The following is a 21028-nucleotide window of genomic DNA, read 5'->3' as shown; positions in this document are numbered from 1 at the left end:
AGTCTTGTACATAGGGGGCAGTATTAGTGTAGTTATATGCTTGTACATAGGAGCAATATTATAGTAGTTATATTCTTGTATGTAGGAGTAGTATTATAGTAGTTATATTCTTGTACATAAGAGCAGTATTATAGTAGTTATATTATTGTACATAGGAGCAGTATTATAGTAGTTATATTCTTGTATGTAGAAGCCGTATTATAGTAGTTATATTCTTGTACATAGGAGACAGTATTATAGTAATTCTATTTCTGTACATAAGAGCAGTATTATAGTAGTTATATTCTTGTATATAGGGGCAGTATTATAATAGTCTTATTCTTTTATATAGGAGGCAGTATTATAGTAGTTATATTATTGTACATAGGAGGAGTATTATAGTAGTTATATTCTTGTATATAGGGGCAGTATTATAGTAGTTATATTCTTGTACATATTAGACAGTATTATAGTAGTTATATTCTTGTACATAGGAGCAGTATTATAGTAGTTATATTCTTGTATCTAGGGGGCAGTATTATAGTAGTTATATTCTTGTATATAGGAGCAGTATTATAGTAGTTATAGTCTTGTATATAGGAGCAGTATTATAGTAGTTATAGTCTTGTATATAGGAGCAGTATTATAGTAGTTATATTCTTGTACATAGGAGCAATATTATAGTAGTTATATTCTTGTATATAGGGGGCATTATTATAGTAGTTATATTCTTGTACATAGGAGCCGTATTATAGTAGTTATTAGAGATGAGCGAACTTACAGTAAATTCGATTCATCACAAACTTTTCGGCTCGGCAGTTGATTACTTTTCCTGCATAAATTAGTTCAGCTTTCAGGTGCTCCCGTGGGCTGGAAAAGGTGGATACAGTCCTAGGAGACTCTTTCCTAGGACTGTATCCACCTTTTCCAGCCCACCAGAGCACCGGAAAGCTGAACTAATTTGTGCAGGAAAAGTCAGCAACCGCCGAGCTAAGAAGTTCGTGACAAATCGAATTTACTGTAAGTTCGCTCATCTCTAGTAGTTATATTCTTGTATGTAGGAGCAGTATTATAATAGTTCTATTCTTGTACATAGGAACAGTATTATAGTAGTTCTATTCCTGTACATAGGAGCAGTATTATAGTAGTTATATTCTTGTATATAGGAGCAGTATTATCATAGTTATATTCTTGTATATAGGAGCAGTATTATAGTAGTTATATACTTGTATATAGGAGCAGTATTATAGTAGTTATATTCTTGTACATGGAAGCAGTATTATGGTAGTTATATTCTTGTACATAGGAGCAGTATTATAGTAGTAATATTCTTGTACATAGGAGGCAGTATTATAGCAGTTATATTCTTGTATATAGGAGCAGTATTATAGTAGGTATATTATTGTATGTAGGAGCAGTATTATAATAGTTCTATTCTCGTACATAGGAACACTATTATAGTAGTTCTATTCCTGTACAAAGGAGCAGTATTATAGTAGTTATATTCTTGTATATAGGGCAGTATTATAGTAGTTACATTCGTTTATATAGGAGGCAATATTATAGTAGTTATATTCTTGTATATAGGAGCAGTATTATCAGTTATATTCTTGTATATAGGAGCAGTATTATAGTAGTTATATACTTGTATATAGGAGTAGTATTATAGTAGTAATATTCTTGTACATAGGAGGCAGTATTAGAGTAGTTATATTCTTGTACATAGGAGGCAGTATTATAGTAGTTATATTCTTGTACATAGGAGGCAGTATTATAGTAGTTATATTCTTGTACATAGAAGGCAGTATTAGAGTAGTTATATTCTTGTACATAGGAGGCAGTATTATAGTAGTTATATTCTTGTACATAGGAGGCAGTATTATAGTAGTTATATTCTTGTACATAGGAGCAGTATTATAGTAGTTATATTCTTGTATATAGGAGGCAGTATTATAGTAGTTATATTCTTGTACATAGAAGGCAGTATTATAGTAGTTATATTCTTGTATATAGGAGCAGTATTATAGTAGTTATATTCTTGTACATAGGAGGCAATATTATAGTAGTTATATTATTGTACATAGAGGACAGTATTATAGTAGTTATATTATTGTACATATGGGGCAGTATTATAGTAGTTATATTCTTGTACAGACCAGATGGGCTCGACATTTTCCCCATGCAGATCAGAGAGCCTAGGTCCCCCTTGTCCCTGTCTTTGGTCACTGGTTGTACTTCCTTTAAGCATTTTTGGAAGGCACTAACCACTACATACATGGAATTCTCCACCTGACCAGTGATGTAAGTTTACTGGTAGTCCCTAGTAAAACCGCCGGCACCGGCGCAGTTTATTATGGACTTTGCAGTTAGAATAGGTCCAGTGTACTGGGCATCAGGAGTGTAGTTTTCTAGCGTAGTCCAGCAGTCTGTAGTAAACTGCAAGCGCATGTGCAGTTTACTACGGATTTTGCAGTTAGTTTGTTAGTGTAATGAGCGTAGGTAGTTTTACACTAACGGGGGAAGGGAGGGAGTGATGTTTCGAGCATAATAAGCAGCAGAGGAAGGGAAGGGGAACAGAACAGCAGCTCAGATCCTCCTGATCATTTTTCTTGCTTTCAACACATAAAAGGGGCTATCCAGGGGGATAAACTGAGCTAATCTCTTTCAAAAACAGCACCACACCTGTTCTCAGGTTGTGTTATTTAAAACTTGGCTCTATTCTCAATGGAACTAATCTGCAGTACCACACACAACCAGAGGACAGATGTGGGGCTGTTATTTGGAAGAAATTAACCCTGGATAACCCCTTGAACTGACTGATCATTTACTTCTTAATATATCCCACCCCCTTACCGGCCCATGCATACAAAAGTACTGTAATCTACAAAGCCAACAGATGTACAGTGGTTCCTCAAGTTACAATATTAAAGGGGTATTCCGAGCAAAAACATTTTATCCCCTATCCATTCACGCCACACTCCCTTTATTCATGTCTATTGGAGGGGGCGTGATGGCTATCAAGCAACCTCCCATAGACATGAATGGAGGGGGCGTGGCGTGACTTCACGTCCCCAGTCCCGGAAACCCGGAGGTTTCCGTAACTGGAGACGCAGCTCCCGCATAGAATGCGGGTGCTGCAGGGAGATCGCTGGGGGTCCCGCAGTCAGACATCTTATCGCCTATCCTTTGGATAGGGGATAAAATGTTTTTGCCCGGAAATACCCCTTTAATATGTTCCGGGATGACCATTGTATGTTGAAACCATTGTTTGTTGAGACCATAACTCTATGGAAACCTGGTAGTTGGTTCTGAAGCCCCATTGAATGTTGAGTCTGGTTTCAAGTTACAATGGTCCAGAAAAGACCATTGTATGTTGAAAATATTGTATGTTGAGGCCATTGTAAGGTGAGAGATCACTGTATAGTTATTGGGCATTGCTTCTTTTTAGCCATATTTTTTTGTGCGTCAACAATTATTTGGGAGGGGTGTCCTGTGAAAACAACAACAGACACTGTACAAATGTTATCCCCTATAAATTCACTGGGTGATCACCACAGCCCCAAGTGTACGGAGCGCCCCCTCATGGCTGTATAATACCACACGTGTTTGGAGATCTCTCTGTTGGATGCTCTCTCTGGCATCCTTGGGTACGTTCTGCACTTCGGGCGTTGGACGATATTATGGTTGATGATTCTTGGAAGACCCTGGGAGGAATTACTGGGTGTCCTGAGGAGAGATGGAATCTGCCTGTTTATGCCCTTAATTCTTTAAAAATAGAAGTACCCCATAAATGACCCCATTATAAAAACTGCACCCCCCAAAGTATTCAAAATGACATTCAGAATGTTTGTTAACCCTTTAGGTGTTTCACAGGAATAGCAGCAAAGTCAAGGAGAAAATTCAAAATCTTCATTCTTTTACACTCGCATGTTCTTGTAGACCCAGTTTTTGAATTTTTACAAGGGGTAATAGGAGAAAAAGCCCCACAAAATTTGTAACCCAATTTCTCTCGAGTAAGGAAACACCTCATATGTGTATGTCAAGTGTACGGTGAGCGCAGTAGAGGGCACAGAAGGGAAGGAGCGACAATGGGATTTTGGAGAGTGAGTTTTTCTGGAATGGTTTTTGAGGGGCATGTCACATTTAGGAAGCCCCTATGGTGCCAGAACAGCAAAAAAATAAAAAATCACATGGCATACTATTTTGGAAACTACACCCCTCAAGGCACATAACAAGGGGTACAGTAAGCCTTAATACCCCACAGGTGTTTGACGACTTTTTTTTTAAGTCGGATGTGTAAAGGAAAAAAAAAAAAAAAAAATTATATATATATATATATATATATATATATATATATATATATATATATATATATAGTGTGTGTGTGTGTGTATATATATATATATATATATATATATATATATATATATATATATGTATATATATATATATATATGTTTTTCACTAAAATGCTGTTTTTTTCCCCAAATTTAACATTTTTACAAGGGGTAATTGGAGAAAATCCCCCCCAAAGTTTGTAACCCCATTTCTTCTGAGTATGGAAATACCCCATTTTAGGACCTAAAATGCTCTGCGGGCACACTACAATGCTCAGAAGAGAAGGAGCGCCATTGGGCTTTGGAGGCAGAATTTGTTTGGAATGGAAGTCAGGGGCCATGTGCGTTTGCAAAGCCCCCCGTGGAGCCAGAACAGTGAACCCCCCCCCACAGGTGACTCCATTTTGGAAACTACACACCTCACAGAATTTAATAAGGGGTGCAGTGAGCATTTACACCTCACTGGTGTTTGACAGATCTTTGGAACAGTGGGCTGTGCAAATTAAAAATTACATTTTTCATTTTTATGTGATGCTCACTGCACCCCTTATGACATTCTGTGAGGGGGGTAGTTCCCAAAATGGGGTCACATGTGGGGGGGGGGGGGGGGTCCATTGTTCTGGCACTATGGGGGTTTGTAAACACACGTGGCCTTCAATTCTGGATACATTTTCTGTCCAAAATCCCAATGGTGCTCCTTCTCTTCTGAGCATTGTAATGCACCCACAGAGCACTTTACATCCACATATGGTCTTTGTTATTACTCAGAATAAATGGGGTTACAAATTTTGGGGGGCTTTTTTCCTATTTTCCCTTGTGAAAATGAAAAATGTTGGGTAACACCAGCATTTTATTGAAAAAAAGTACTTTTTTCTTCATTTTCCCATCCAACTTTAACGAAAATTCGTCAAACATCTGTGCGGTGTTAAGGCTCACTATACCCCTTGTTAAGTTCTGTTAGGGGTGTAGTTTCCAAAATGGGATCAGATGTGGGTATCTATTTTTGTACGTTTGTCAGAACCGCTGTAAAATCAGCCACCCCTGGGCAAATCACCAATTTAGGCCTCAACTGTACATAGTGTACTCAGGAGAAATTTTGTTACAAATTTTGTGGGTCTTTTTTTCCATTTTCCTCTTGTGAAAATAAAAAGTATGGGGCAACACCAGCATGTTAATCTAAATTTTGTAATTTTTTTTACACCAACAGGCTGGTGTAGACCCCAACTTTTCCTTTTCATAAGGGGTAAAAGGAGAAAAAGCCCCCCAAAATTTGTAGTGCAATTCCTCCCGAGTACGGACTAAATTAGTGATTGCATAGGGGTATTCTACCCCAGTGATTCCCAAACAGGGTGCCTCCAGCTGTTGCTAAACTCCCAGCATGCCTGGACAGTGAGTGGCTGTCTGGAGGGGGGGGGGGGGGGGGGGAAGGGGATGACGACAGTGTAAAGGGGTGTATATGTAGTGTTTTACCCTATATGTAGTGTTTTACCCTTTATTATGTGTTAGTGTAGTGTTTTTAGGGTACATTCGCACTGGCGGCGGTTTAGGGTGAGTTTCCCACTAGGATTTTGCACTGCGGTGGAAAATTTGCTGCAGCTCAAACTTGAAGCAGGAAACAAACTGTAATCCCGCCTGTGTGAATTTACCCTGTACATTCACATTGGGCAGGGGTTGGGGCAGACCTGCAGCTGTTTCAAAAATACAACTCCCAACTTGCACTGACAGAACGTGCATGCTGGGAGTTGTACTTTTGAAACAGGTGTAGGCGCACTGGTTGGAAAACATTCAGTTAGGTTCTGTTACCTAACTCAGTATTTTTCAGCCAGTGTGCCTCCAGCTGTTGCAAAACTACAACTCCCAGAATGTACTGATCGCCGAAGGGCATGCTGGGAGATGTAGTTATGCAACAGCTGGAGGTACGCAACTACAACTCCCAGCATGCCGAGACGGCTGTTTGCTATTTGGGCATGCTGGGATTTGCAGTTTTGCTACATCTGGAGGGCTACAGTTAAGAGGCCACTGCACAGTGATCTCCAAACTGTGGCCCTCCAGATGTTTCAAAACTACAAATCCCAGCATGTCCAGACAGAAATCTGCTGTGTGGGCATGCTGGGAGTTGTAGTCTTGCAAGATCTAGAGGGCCACAGTTTAGAGACCACTGCACAGTGGTCTCCAAACTTTAGCCCTCCAGATCTTGCTGGGCAACTCACCGGCTTCCGTGGGTAAGTGGATCTTCGGCGCCAGTCCAGTATTGTGGGTGGGCAGAACGGGAAAACCGAAAGTTAACCCCCGCCCGTGATCTGCTATTGGTCGTCACTTCTAGACGACCAATAGCAGGGAAAGGAATGGTGGCATCCCTGCCACCTCACTCCTATTCTTTCAGGGGGATCGTGGGTGTCTTGAACAACCCCGATCCCGTTATTTTCCGGGTCACCGTAGACCCGTATGACCCAGAATAGCTGCAAATCGCTGGTGTGAATTCACCGGCGATTTACGGTGATCGCCGACATGGGGGAGTCTCAGGACTCCCCTGGGTTTTGGCACAGAATGCCTGCTGAATATCAGCAGTCATCCCTGTCCGATCACCACCTGGCGAGTGGATCGGAAATGCGGAGGGCGTACTGGTTTGCCCTCCGTCCATAAGTACCGGGACGCGAGGGCGTATCCATACGCCCTCTGTTCCCAACAGGTAAAAAATTGGGAAAATTGGGTTATTGCAACTTTTATTAGAGGGGCTTATTCGCATTTATTACCCATTAATTTATTTTTACTTTTTTTTTTTTTTTTTTATCCCGTAGGGTAGCGTTTTCCAGTGTGTTTCCAGTTGTAGCAAAGGCTATCAAAGACAGTCAAAGGCTATATTGGGCATGCTGGGAGTTTTAGTTTTGCAACGAGGAGACACAGTGTTTGGAAAAAAAAATGCCATGGGGACTATTCAATGCTGTGCCATTTATCAGCGTTACAATAGTACAGACTGCCTGTGTTATTGGAACGCCGATCGCAGGGAAAGGAGGCAGGTAGGGACCCTACGCCCATCCTCTCAGCTGATTGAGACCCCCTGATTTTGCTGTCGGTGTTCCAATCAGCTCCACTGACCTACTAACATTTGCTTCAGCATTTTAGGTGTCGCATGTATCTTTGATTGCGGCGTCTATAAGGTTAATGCCGGACATCCCCCTGATCAGTGATGTCTGACCTTAGCCATCTCCTGAGCTCGCTTCATAGAGCCACTGCACAGCTGCGCCTTATATATACGGCGACCAGTTGTGGAGGATTTAAGTCAACTGCTGGTAGAAGAAACAGTGAGATGCTGGAGGGGCCGGACCACGCCACATAGGAGCTGAGCCTGCCCCTGCCAAGATTTACTCCATTGCTTCACCTTTTTGTCGGCTCCCATGTGATGCAGCCCACTGTTTCTTCTCCCAGCATTGCCTAGGTAATGGCGAAATTTTGCAAGCGGCAAAATCGCTATATCACAAAATGCAAAAACTGCATTGTGCAGCCCCAATTAAAAATTAAGATACACATATTCCTATACATACTAAAGAGTTTAGGACTACAAAGACAAACAAAAGATTTGCATATATACCGTATTTATCGGGTATACCACGCACCGGCCTGGTATACCCGATAAATACGGTATATACCCAAATATCCATGGTAAAATGAGGGTGCGTGTGTGCGCGTGTATACCCCGATACATCCCCAGGAAAGGCAGGGGGAGAGAGGCCGTCGCTGCCCGCTTCTCTCCCCCTGCCTTTCCTGGGGTCTAGAGCGCTGCTGCCGGCCCTTCTCTCCCCCTGGCTATCGGCGCCGCTGCCCGTTCTGTCCCCCTGACTATCGGTGCCGGCGCCCCATTGCCGGTGCCGATAGCCAGGGGGAGAGAAGCGGCGCCGACAGCCAGGGGGAGAGAAGGGGCAGCGGCACCCATTGCTGGCGCCGCGGCCCCGTTGCCTCCCCCCATCCCCGGTTGCATAATTACCTGTTGCCGGGGTCGGGTCCGCGCTGGTTCAGGCCTCCGGTGTGCGTCCCCTGCGTCGTTGCTATGCACAGCACGGCACGGCGCACTGACGTCATGCGCCGCGCCGTGCAGCGCATAGCAACGACGCAGGGGACGCACACCGGAGGCCTGAAGCAGCGCGGACCCGACCCCGGCAACAGGACCTGACCGCAAACTCCCCCCCTCCAATAAAAATCCAAACACCTGCACCACAACAAAAAAAATCTATCTACCTCATTTCAGTAAAAGTTAAAAAGCACTTCACTACAGCCTGAAATAAAGTGAAAACCCTACACATTTACTCACATACTTAAACCCCCCCCCCCCCATTTTGGTGGAAGATGTATATGTCATGCTCTTGCCTCCGACACGGAGACCGCCAATGAGGGAGAGGAGGAATAATACCCCACCTCTCTCTTTTCCTTCTTTCCCCCCCATCATCATTCAGTGATGAGCCCCCCTGGGAGGTGGCCCGGCAGGGCAGTGTAGACCCCCCCCATTCTAGTGTCTCTGTCCCCCTATAGATGACCCTGACTGGACCCCAGTTTCCGATAATTATGAGCCACTGATTCCTGGGTTTGTTGGGTTATAGCAATATTAATGTTCCCATTAGGTTTTCAGGGATACGGCAGCCGGATCCAGCAGGAGAATTTAAACCCCAGCTACTACCATATCCCCGCCGGACCTGTGCCGCACCCCTTTCATGTCAATGAGCTGGATGGAGTCAGATAGTGACTCCGGTCGGCTCATTTTTGAACTGTAACAGTTTTTGTTGTCGGACTGAAAACCGTGGTCTGCTGTGGTCCCAGTCTGGCAACAAAAACTGATACGGTTCAAAAATGAGCCGACCTGAGTCCCTATCTTGCTTTGTCCGGCACATTGAAATGAATGGGGTGCGGCACGGGTCCGGCGGGGTTATGGCAGCTGCTGGTGTTTAAATTATCCAGCTGGATCCGGCTGCCGTATGTAAAAATCGTAGTGTGAATGCTCCCTTAGTCTCATGGGGGTGCTAGGAAATACCCCTTATGTGAACACTAGAATACAATTACAAGTGTCATGTCACAGATGCTGCCATTCTGTACCTGCCCAGTTTGCCCATATCCTTGACACTTGGCGGCCATTCTCATAGATAACTGGTTCCCAACCAGGGTGCCTCCAGCTGTTGCAAAACTACAACCCCAAGCATGCCCGGACAGCCAAAGGCTTGTCCGGTCATGCTGGGAGTTCTAGTTTTGCAACAGCTGGAGGCTCCCTGGTTGGGAAACTCATAGATGATCAAATGTAATAGACTGAACAGCTTACTGCTAAGACAAATGATGGGGGATATGCTTGATAGAATTGTCATAGCTATGGGTCATTTGATTTGAATGATAGCCCTGAAATCTGACATTTCTGAAATTGACTGACTAATAATTTTTGTACTGTGCCAATTATATTTCAGAATCTGACATAGAAGACCTTCTAGAGGAGCTGCTGCTTTGCCTCATCCATCTCATCGTTGAAGTTCCTCTTCTGTAAGTAATTCTCATCATCTGCTATCAGTTCGTTTTTCCATTGTGTCCTATTTTACCTCCAGTAAAGGGGGTCTGGAGGGCTAGGAAGATGGGGTCTGGAGGGTGGGGCAGAGGGAAGTCTGGAGGGTGAGGCACGGGGGTCCGGAGGGTGGGGAAAAGGGTGGTCTGGAGGGTGGGGCAGAGGGAAGTCTGGAGGGTGAGGCACAGGGGGTCCGGGAGGGTGAGGCACAGGGAGTCCGGGAAGGTGAGGCACAGGGGGTCCGGGAGGGTCAGGCACAGGGGGTCCGGGAGGGTCAGGCACAGGGGGTCCTGGAGGGTGAGGCACAGGGGGTCCTGGAGGGTGGAGTACAGTGGTCCGGAGGATGGGGCAGAGGGAAGTCTGGAGGGAGGGGCACAGGGGGTCTGGAGGGTGGGACAGAGGGAAGTCTAGAGGGTGGGACAGAGGGAAGTCTAGAGGGTGGGACAGAGGGAAGTCTGGAGGTTGGGGCACGGGGTCTGGAGGGTAAGGCACAGGTAGTGTGGAGGGTGGGGCACACAGAGTCTGTAGGATGGGTGCACAGATGCGTCTATCAGCACCTCATTTCCCCCTCCCCATTGGAAGCACATGCCAGTTTAGTTGATCTGAGCATGCGTGGATGGGGCTAATAGTTGTCAGAGTACCAGTGTTCATCCGTTGGAATCTCTGTATGGTAATAAAATTGTCCAACATTTTTTCATATAGCGTAAATACTTCATTTTGGGGTTGGCGTCTTTGTCATCATGTCTGTTCTGTCATAAATACTTGGCAACTTTCTGAAGAACATTAGTCCAACACGCATAAATGGGAAATCCTGTCAGGGGACCTATAGACCCCCCCCCCCCCATAATACAGGTGCCTGGTTGTGACTCCTACCTTACTGTTATCCATCCAGCATTAGGAATGGAGATAAAGGTACATAAATCTCATCCCTCAGATACCATTATACAGATGGCTCTGTCTGCAGACATCCTGCCTCCATAGTACATAAATCCTCTCCCTGCATGTCTTCACACTACAATCCGCGTTCTCTTCAATTTATGTGCTCTGAGCCCGAATACCGAGAAGCCGGCCTCTTTTTGTACATATTATGAATGTTTTTTTCTGATAAGCACCGGTCAGATTTACTGTACGCTAAAAGTGTAATGTATAAATGCATTAATAACGTCATGGGCTGCAGTAAACAGATGGTTCGTCCCGCTCCTCGCCTCGTAGACTGAAGTCTCAGCGGTGGGAGAAGGAGACAGACTGTCCGGCTCTGCTGACAGCCTCCTGTCAGCCAGCAGATAAGAAACCACTAGATCTACAAGAAAGCTGGAAAACAGGGCCCAAACTAGTATTACGTTACATTAAACATGACCAAAAGCAAAAGGTACTGTATAAACACCATTACTCTAACAACATGTACCGCCAGATCTATAGCACCCCTGACACATACGTGATGTATGAGTTCTCCGCTATCGCATGTATGTTCTGGCATCATCAGGAAGGCAACCTGAGCACGTCTTTAATTATAGGTTATGGATGGGCAGAGTGCTCATATATAGGTTAATGTCCTCCTCCTATATCTTACGAGAGTGTGACACGTCCTGAAGTTCAGGGAGTATATAAGAACAAAAAGGCCTCCGACTATTCTTTATTCTTTATAATGCATATCGGGGGGGCACTGCTATTTCTCCTTGTGAAGATCCAATGTGTATATTGAGTCTTTACAGCAGTGTTTCCCAACCAGGGTGCCTCCAGCTGGTGCAAAACTACAACCCCCAGCATGCCCGGACAGCCGTTGGCTGTCCGGGCATGCTGGGAGTTGTAGTTTTGCAACAGCTCGAGGCACCCTGATTGGGAAACACTGCCTTACAGCAATATTCAGATTACTTCTCCTTTAGTGCCCCTTGTAGGTAACTACTAGAGATGAGCGAACTTACAGTAAATTCGATTCGTGACGAACTTCTCGGCTCGGCAGTTGATGACTTTTTTCCTGCATAAATTAGTTCAGCTTTCAGGTGCTCCCGTGAGCTGGAAAAGGTGGATACAGTCTTAGGAGACTCTTTCCTAGGACTGTATCCACCTTTTCCAGCCCACTGGAGCACTGGAAAGCTGAACTAATTTATGCAGGAAAAGTCAGCAACCGCCGAGCCGAGAAGTTCGTGACGAATCGTATTTACTGGAAGTTCGCTCATATCTAGTAACTACTTACAGATAGAGAGTTTGATTCATTTTAATAAAGGGCTAATTTACTTATGGTATTTCTTGCTCCTTAACTGCTGCAGAACTCTGCAGAAGGGTTAAAGGGGTTATCCAGGGAAAAACTTTCCTTTTTTATGTGTATATATATATATCAACTGGCTCCAGAATGTTAAACAGATTTGTAAATTACGTGTATTAAAAAAATCTTAATCCTTTCAGTGCTTATGAGCTGCTGAAGTTGAGTTGTTTTTTTCTGTCTAAGTGCTCTCTGATGAGACCTATCTCGGGAACTGTCCAGAGTAGTAGCAAATCCCCATAGCAAACCTCTTCTACTCTGTGCAGTTCCCGAGACAAGCAGAGATGTCAGCAGAGAGCACTGTGGTCAGACAGAAAAGAACGACTCAACTTCAGCAGCTGATAATTATTGGAAGGATTAAGATTTTTTAATAGAAGTAATTTACAAATCTGTTTCTTTCTTGAGCCAGTTGATACACACACACACACACACACACACACACACACACACACATATATATATATATATATATATATATATATATATATATATATATATATAATAATTTTCCTGGAATACCCCTTTAAAATACATGATACAAACTCTGGTACAGTGAATGTGATACAAAGTAAGTCTTAGACCAGGCATAGGAAACCTTCGGCACTGCATTTGTTTTGGACTACATCTCCCATGATACTTTTGCAGTATTTTGCCTGTAAGAGCATCATGGAAGATGTAGTCCAAAACATCTGCAGTGCTGAATGTTGCCTATGCCTGTCTTAGACTGATGTAGAGGGAAGAGGGCTCTGCCCACAAGGGCTTACAAACTACAAGGAGAGGGAAACAATAGGTGAGGGGACAGCTTGTTGTCTTTGAGAAATTAGGGAAAAATACGTTCCCAGTATATTGGATGCAGGGTTATTGTAGGCTATAGGTTTGCATGAAGAGATTGGTCTTCAGATTGCTTTCGATTGTGGGTGAGAGCCGTATTTGCTGAGTTAGCAAGTACCAGTGTAGGGGGAAGCACAGAATCTTGGAGATGGTTGTGTTAAGTGCAGACAAGAGAGCACAGGCGGAGGTCTTTAGAGGATGGGAGATTACGTGATGCATAAGATCAGAGATGTATGGAGGGGACAGGTTGATAATGGCCTTGGTATGTTGTGGTCAGCAGTTTAAAATGAATTTGTTGGGCAATGGGTAGCCACCGAAGGGATTGGCAGAGGGGATTGGATGTAATGGTGGAAGATGGGAGGCCACAGAGGAGGATGTTGCAGTAGTCCAAGTGGGAGATGATAAGGGCATGTACCAGTAGTTTGAGTCAAAGGTGAGAAATGAGCGGATTCGAGAAATGTTTTTAAGGTGAAGGCGGCAGGAGGTGGTGAGGGGCTATGTGTGGTTTGAAGGACAGAGCAGAATAGGTGACCCCAAGGCAGCAAACATGGGTCTGGGGAGAGAGTGGAACCATTGACTGTTATTGATCTGGTTGGTGGTGGGGGTGGAGTGAGATGGGTAATGATGAATTCAGTTTTCTCCATGTTGAGTTTGAGAAAGCGGGAGGGGAAGAAGGAAGATATTGCACAATGGTTAGGTAGGAGGTACATGTCACAGTAACATCCACATGATACCAGGACACAAGGTTTCCAGCAGAACATTACCAATCACACTACACCTCTCCAGCTTGTCTTCTTCCCATAGTGCATCCTTATGCCATCTCTTTCCAGGTAAGTGAAGCACATGACCCGGCTGTCCATATGATGTACAATGTGATCTCATCAGACCAGGCCATCTTCTTCCATTGAGCCTTGCTCCATTCCTCTTGCGCCTTGCTCCTTCCTCTTGCAGGAACTGCTGACACACTCCAGCCACACAAGGTCTAGCATTGTCTTGCATTAGGAGGAACCCAGGGCCAACAGCACCAGCATAGGGTCTGAGGATCTCATCTCGGTACTTAATGGCAGTCAGGCTACCTCTGGCGGGCACATGGAGGGCTGTGCGGCCCCCAATGAAATGGCACCCCACACCATTACTTACCCACTGCCAAACTGGTCTTGTTGCAGGCAGCAGAATGTTCTCAACGGCGTCTCCAGACTCTGTCATGTCTGTCACATATGCTCAGTGTGAACCTTTCATTTGTGAAGAGCACAGGGCGCTAATTTGCCAATTTTGGTGTTCTCTGGCAAATGCCAAACATCCTGCATGGTGTTGGGCTTTAAGCACAATCCCCACCTTTGGCTGTCAGACCCTCATACCACCCTCATGGAGTCTGTTTCTGACCATTTGAGTGGACACATGCACATTTGTGGGCTGCTGGAGGTCATTTTGCAGGGCTCTGGCAGTGCTCCTCCTGCTCCTCCTTGCACAAAGGCAGAGGTAGAGGTCCTGCTGCTGTGTTGTTGAACTCCTATGGCCTCCTCCACATCTCCTGATGTACTGGCCTGTCTCCTGGTAGCGCCTCCATGCTCTGGACACTACGCTGACAGACACAGCAAGCCTTCTTGCCACAGCTCGCATTGATGTGCCATCCTGGATGAGCTGCACTACCTGAGCCACTTGTGTGGTTTGTAGAACCTGTCTCATGCTACTACTATAGTGAAAGCACCGCCAGCATTCAAAAGTGACCAAAACATCAGCCAGGAAGCATAGGAACTGAGAAGTGGTATGTGGTCACCACCTGCAGAACCACTCCTTTATTGAGGTGTCTTGCTAATTGCCTATAATTTCCACCTGTTGTCTGTTCCATTTGCACAACAGCATGTGAAATTGATTGTCAATCAGTGTTGCTTCCTGAGTGGACAGTGTGATTTCACAGAAGTGTCATTGACTTGGAGTTACATTGTGTTAAGTGTTTCCTTTATTTTTTTGAGCAGTGTATATCCCACCCCTGACAGGCGCTGTCTCCCTAGATAATCAGTGTTCACTATACCTATTATTGGTTTTATTGTTATGGCTGATGGATGTATATATTTTTCTTTCATGAAGTAAAGCCTTGCACAAAGGACTAGATAGCATTGTAGGGTTTGTCTCATGAAGACTGGGTCTGGCTTTTCTGAATCCCCTCATCCATGTTATTTAGCAGAGGCCGACCCTCCATTATAGAGTGTCTTATGTTTGGCTCCTGACACGTCCACTATACTCCAGTTACCAGGCCGGTGTCCTCGTGTATGTATTTAGCTCACACTGTCACGGTGACGACTCTTTAATGTCTTATCTGTCCCCTTCACCAGCCAGAGCCAGCCGGCTGAAAGTAAGTTCTCCTCCAGATGCATTGGTGGGAACACATAATCCTTGGTATGCCAGGCTTCAGACTGAGACATTGGTTGAATGCTAGCGATGTCAGCCTCTGTATGTCTACCACCCAACGTCATCGGGACTGAGATGTTGACGTGTCAATCCCCCTTAGTGTGTCACTGGTCAGGAGCCCAATGTGGGTACACAGTCACTGGGAGTCGGAGTCATGATACTAGTATAAGCACCATTTTATTTCATCTTTCTTATAATTCATGTCTCAATAACTTGATAAATGTATCCAGGGGTATGATTAGATCCCAACAGTTGTGAGGTTGGATATGGAGAGAAGACAACACGCAATGCTTCCACAACATGGCAAACATGGAGGCTTGCGCAGGGTTCACAGGAGAAGATGAGGAGGAGGGCGGCAGACTCTACAGCTATACTGAACATATAGAGATTCATAGAAATTCAGCTGTTACCATTGCGTGCAGGTCATATCATCATAAAGCAACATTTCCCAACCAGGGTACCTCCAGCTGTTGCAAAACTAAAACTACCAGTATGTTCAGACAGCCACATGTCTTGCACGAAGGAGAATTTTGCTGGCACACTTTTTTTTTAGTTTTTCTATTCCCATGCCCCAAATAGAAATAATAGTTCCTATTCAATAAAATATAGAAGCTTAACATTATTTAACATTGAAAACTTAACAATAATAATATCAATTTTATATATCTAAAATCTTATTGCAATGTGTGTGCGCATATATATATATATATATTTTATTTTTTTTATTTTATTTGCTTTATCTTTATTTATTGTGCAAAAATATTCAAATGCAAAAAAGAATACGAAGAAAAACACAAAAAACATACAAAAATAATGGTGTAGTTGCTGATTTTTTTAAATTTTTTTTTAATAAAAGAAATAAACATTAAAAGGGGTACTCTGGTGGGTTTTTTTTAAATTTTTTTAATCAATTGGTGCCAAAAAGTGAAACAGATTTGTAAATTACTTCTATTTAAATATCTTAATCCTTCCAGTACTTATAAGCTACTGTGTACTCAACAGGAAGTTGTGTAATTCTTTTCTGTCTGACCATAGTGCTCTCTGCTGACATCTCTGTCTGTGTCAGGAACAGTGCAGAGCAGGAGAGGTTTGCTATTGGGATTTTCTCCTGCTCTGGACAGTACATGACCTAGACAGAGGTGTCAGCAGAGAGCACTGTGGTCAGAAAGAAAAGAACTACACAACTTCCTGTGGAGCATACAGCCACTTATAAGTACTGGAAGGATTAACATTTTTAAATAGAAGTAATTTACACATCTGTATAACTTTTTGGCACCAGTTGTTTTTAAAGGGGTATTCTGGCTTTATACATCCTATCCTCATGAATGGAGGGGCCGTGGCGTGAAGTCGGGGGGAGGGGGGGGCCCTGTCCGTGACGTCACGTCACGTCCCCGTCTCGGAGGCAGCTCCCGTCACAGAATGCCGGGGGCTGCACTGAGATTGCAGAGGTCCCCAGCAGCGGACCCCTGCGTATAAAGCTGGAATATCCCTTTAAAAAATGTTTTCCATTAGAATACCCCTTTAATAGAAGCTAATGCATAAATACTATGTCATTTGATAAGTAAAACAGTGCCACTGGAAATTGCCACTCATCTTAAAATTGATATATTAATGGAAGTTGTAGTTTTGCAACAGCTGGAGACACACTGTTTTAAAACACTCTTACATGTCCACATAATGGCATTTTGATCAAAATACAATCTCAGAAGGATCTAGTGATCACAATGGCGCTTTGTTTTATTATATGTCGCTCATTTTGCTGATTTATCACATAACATCTTCCCCTCCACTAATCGGACTGATCTTCCTTTAGGACACAATTTTCACTGTATTTATCTTGTTGCTGGCACCGGTGACCCCCGTGACATTTCCCGATGTGTTGTTGCCCTCTCTCCCCCGCAGGGCAATTGTTTTCTATATGGAAGGTCAAAATACTAGGAAGCAGTCAGCGCTATATATCCTGTCTCTGCAGTATATTGTGCGGGGGACAATGTGTGCGCGCTGTCATTGACTCTGTGCCAGTCATACCAGGGTCTTCCTGTCGTCAGACGTTCGCTTCCTTCCCATTCTATTGCTCAGATAGCCCCTCATTATTCAGAAAACCTTCTATTTTAATACCTTAGAATTTCAGCTTTCCCTTTTTGCGCTATTTCAGGATGGCCGTGATGAAGCGATTCCTTGTTCTACGAAAATGCAACATCTTACTTGTTTGAAAATTTTACGTTTATAAAGTTAAAACCGAAGATCCCGAAGGGAGGGGGTGGGGGTGGGGGGGAGAGAAGGAAAATTAGGAAATAGGGACACCTACACACTTCACCTACAGAAGCTTTTAGGACAGCCATAGGCACTAATATGATGTGTGTGCCCCCTTAAAAGTATAGCAACCTCTATTCTTCAGGGAACACCTTCTGCATGATTTTGAGGTAATTTGGGGATTTTTTTTGCTAATTTATATAGAATTACAGTGGTCTTGAAACCACGACCCTCCAGATGTTGCAAAACTACAATTCCCAGCATGCCCGAACAGACTTTAACATGGGCTACCATATTAAAGATTGTCCGAGCAAGCTGGGACTTGTAGTTTTGCAACATCTGGGGAGGGCCACGGTTAACTGACCACTGGGAGATCAGACACTGATGTTGTATGAGGGCCTGGCTCACAGTCTACGATCTAAGTGTTGGATGAGGTTGAGATCAGGCCAGTCAAGTTCTTCCCTCTACATGGGGGGAATTGATTAAAGGGTTACTCCGCCCCTAGATATCTTATCCTCTATCCAAAGGATAAGATGTCTCATCACAGGGGTCCGGCCACTGGGACCTTCATTACCCTCCGCCCCCGAAGTTATTTGACCCCTTAATACAGCACATTATTATCATGAAGTCTGTTTATTTCCACTGTCTGTAAGATAAATGTAGTAATATCTGTTATATGATCTCCAGGGACTCCTAGGCCACCGTAAGAGGAAGGCTCCCAGTCATGTGTTGTCATACTTTGACAAATCTGCTTCCCCTTCCTGGCTGGGACTAAAAACATGGCTGCGAGATTGTCAAAATAATGTTTACTCTGTGTGTCCTGATGTCCCGAGGTGATAATTTTTTGTCTTGTACTAGTTGTAAAACTGTAAATATAATACTGTACTGCTGGTGAGGTCACTGTGTACATACATTACATTACTTATCATGTACTGATCCTGCGTTATATCCTGTATTATACTCCAGAGCTGTACTCACTATTCTGCTGGTGAGGTCACTGTGTACATACATTACATTACTTATCATGTACTGATCCTGCGTTATATCCTGTATTATACTCCAGAGCTGTACTCACTATTCTGCTGGTGGAGTCACTGTGTACATACATTACATTACTTATCCTGTACTGATCCTGAGTTATATCCTGTATTATACTCCAGAGCTGTACTCACTATTCTGCTGGTGAGGTCACTGTGTACATACATTACATTACTTATCCTGTACTGATCCTGAGTTATATCCTGTATTATACTCCAGAGCTGTACTCACTATTCTGCTGGTGAGGTCACTGTGTACATACATTACATTACTTATCCTGTGCTGATCCTGAGTTATATCCTGTATTATACTCCAGAGCTGTACTCACTATTCTGCTGGTGAGGTCATTGTGTACATACATTACATTACTTATCCTGTGCTGATCCTGAGTTATATCCTGTATTATACTCCAGAGCTGTACTCACTATTCTGCTGGTAGGGTCACTGTGTACATACATTACATTACTTATCCTGTACTGATCCTGCGTTATATCCTGTATTATACTCCAGAGCTGTACTCACTATTCTGCTGGTGAGGTCACTGTGTACATTACATTACTTATCCTGTACTGATCCCGAGTTATATCCTGTATTATACTCCAGAGCTGTACTCACTATTCTGCTGGTAGGGTCACTGTGTACATACATTACATTACTTATCCTGTACTGATCCTGAGTTATATCCTGTATTATACTCCAGAGCTGCACTCACTATTCTGCTGGTGGGGTCAGTAGAATAGGGTGATGTGCGGCATTAACTCTTTTTAGACGTTGATTGCAGTGTCTAAAAGTCCTGATTTTTATTGCTGGTTAACTCAGGATGCTGATCGGATCACCGCAGTGAATATGCATCATGGACGGCAGGAGGTTCCTTACTGTGCTCCGTGCTTTCCGATTGTCGCTGTGAAGTAAAAAATGTGACTTCCCTTTTCCAAATAAAATAATGTAAACAAAAATAAACATATGTGTTATCACCACGTGCGTAAATGTCCATACTATTTAAATATTTCTTTCATTAAACCACATGGTCAATAGCGTAAAAAAAAAAGTCTAGAATTGCGTATTTTTGTTCACTTCATATGCTATAGAAAGATTAATAAAAAGTGATCAAAAAGTCCCATCAAAACAAAATAGCACTGATAACCACAGATCACAGCACAAAAAAATGTGCCCTCATATATCCAACCCTATACAAAAAAATTATAAAGTTACAGGGGTCGGGAGCAGTGCCTGACCTCTGCCCTGGCGGATGTCACTCTGCCTGCACCAGAGCAGTGGACGAAGGATGCAGGAGGTGAGTATAAGGCCATGTTCACATCATTTTCTTTACCCAAAAATATACACATTTTTTAATCAATGTATGTTACAAATATACATATAATGGTATCTACATTATATCAAAAGTTTTTTTTCTAATGACAGGTACACTTTAAAAAAGTATCGGTACTCTGTCTTAAAAAATGGTATTGGGTCATCCCTAGTAATTTTGGTATATTTGTGACCTATTTCTGGTTTTGGCTAAATATTTTTTTTTTTTGTACCATTTTTTAAAATTTGGTACCACTACAGCATTGTCTCCTCTGTAACAAGACATGTATAAATGTGTTACTTTGCTTCTCTTCTGATCTGTGTGTGGAACATTCACTTTCGCTGTATGAGGGTCACAAAACAATAACCTGGTAATAGTATTACTTGCTTCCTCTTCTCCTGTCGTCCTTACAGTCATTGTTTTGCTTCTACTCTTCCTGTTTAAAATGAAATAATCCTTTATTTTGACTTACTTCAGTAAGATTTGTGGTTTGTGAAAGAGGAGGAAACTGCGCACTGAACACTTGTAATGTCTTGTTCATAGAGTAATGGAGGTCAGAAGGGCTAAAATCCCCATTATTAACCCCCCCCATTCCCTATGAACACCCCCCCCCCAACCTACACACCATGCAAACCAGTATAATCTGACTCCAGTGACTTTGATTCTGTCTCTCCTGACTTTCCTCCTATGGCAGATGTCAGTGGAATGAAGGATTGGATAGTGCGGACCCGCCCCAAATACAGTGCGGACCCGCCCCAAATACAGTGCGGACCCGCCCCAAATACAGTGCGGACCCGCCCCAAATACAGTGCGGACCCGCCCCAAATACAGTGCGGACCCGCCCCAAATACAGTGCGGACCCGCCCCAAATACAGTGCGGACCCGCCCCAAATACAGTGCGGACCCGCCCCAAAAAACTGTGCGGACCCGGCCCAAAAAACTGTGCGGACCCGGCCCAAAAAACAGTGCGGACCCGGCCCAAAAAACAGTGTGGACCCGGCCCAAATACAGTTTGGACCCGGCCCAAAGCTGCACATACACATACTATAAAAGTCCTTCATTTATTATTTGAAAATTCT

The 21028-nt window shown here is 43.6% G+C and overlaps 1 protein-coding gene across 3 annotated transcripts in view; it reads left to right on the top strand.

Moving 5' to 3' along the window:
- DYM (dymeclin) overlaps positions 1–21028 on the top strand; it is a 382495-nt gene that overhangs the window by 79669 nt on the left and 281798 nt on the right. For all 3 annotated transcript variants that reach the window (XM_056543831.1, XM_056543823.1, XM_056543838.1), the window contains one exon: positions 9758–9830. In XM_056543831.1, the coding sequence (XP_056399806.1) occupies positions 9758–9830 (73 nt within the window). The remainder of the gene's footprint in view (positions 1–9757; positions 9831–21028) is intronic.

The sequence above is a fragment of the Hyla sarda genome, chromosome 1, assembly GCF_029499605.1.
Source record: "Hyla sarda isolate aHylSar1 chromosome 1, aHylSar1.hap1, whole genome shotgun sequence".
NCBI lineage: Eukaryota > Metazoa > Chordata > Amphibia > Anura > Hylidae > Hyla > Hyla sarda.
This window is presented reverse-complemented; position numbering and strand designations above follow the sequence as displayed.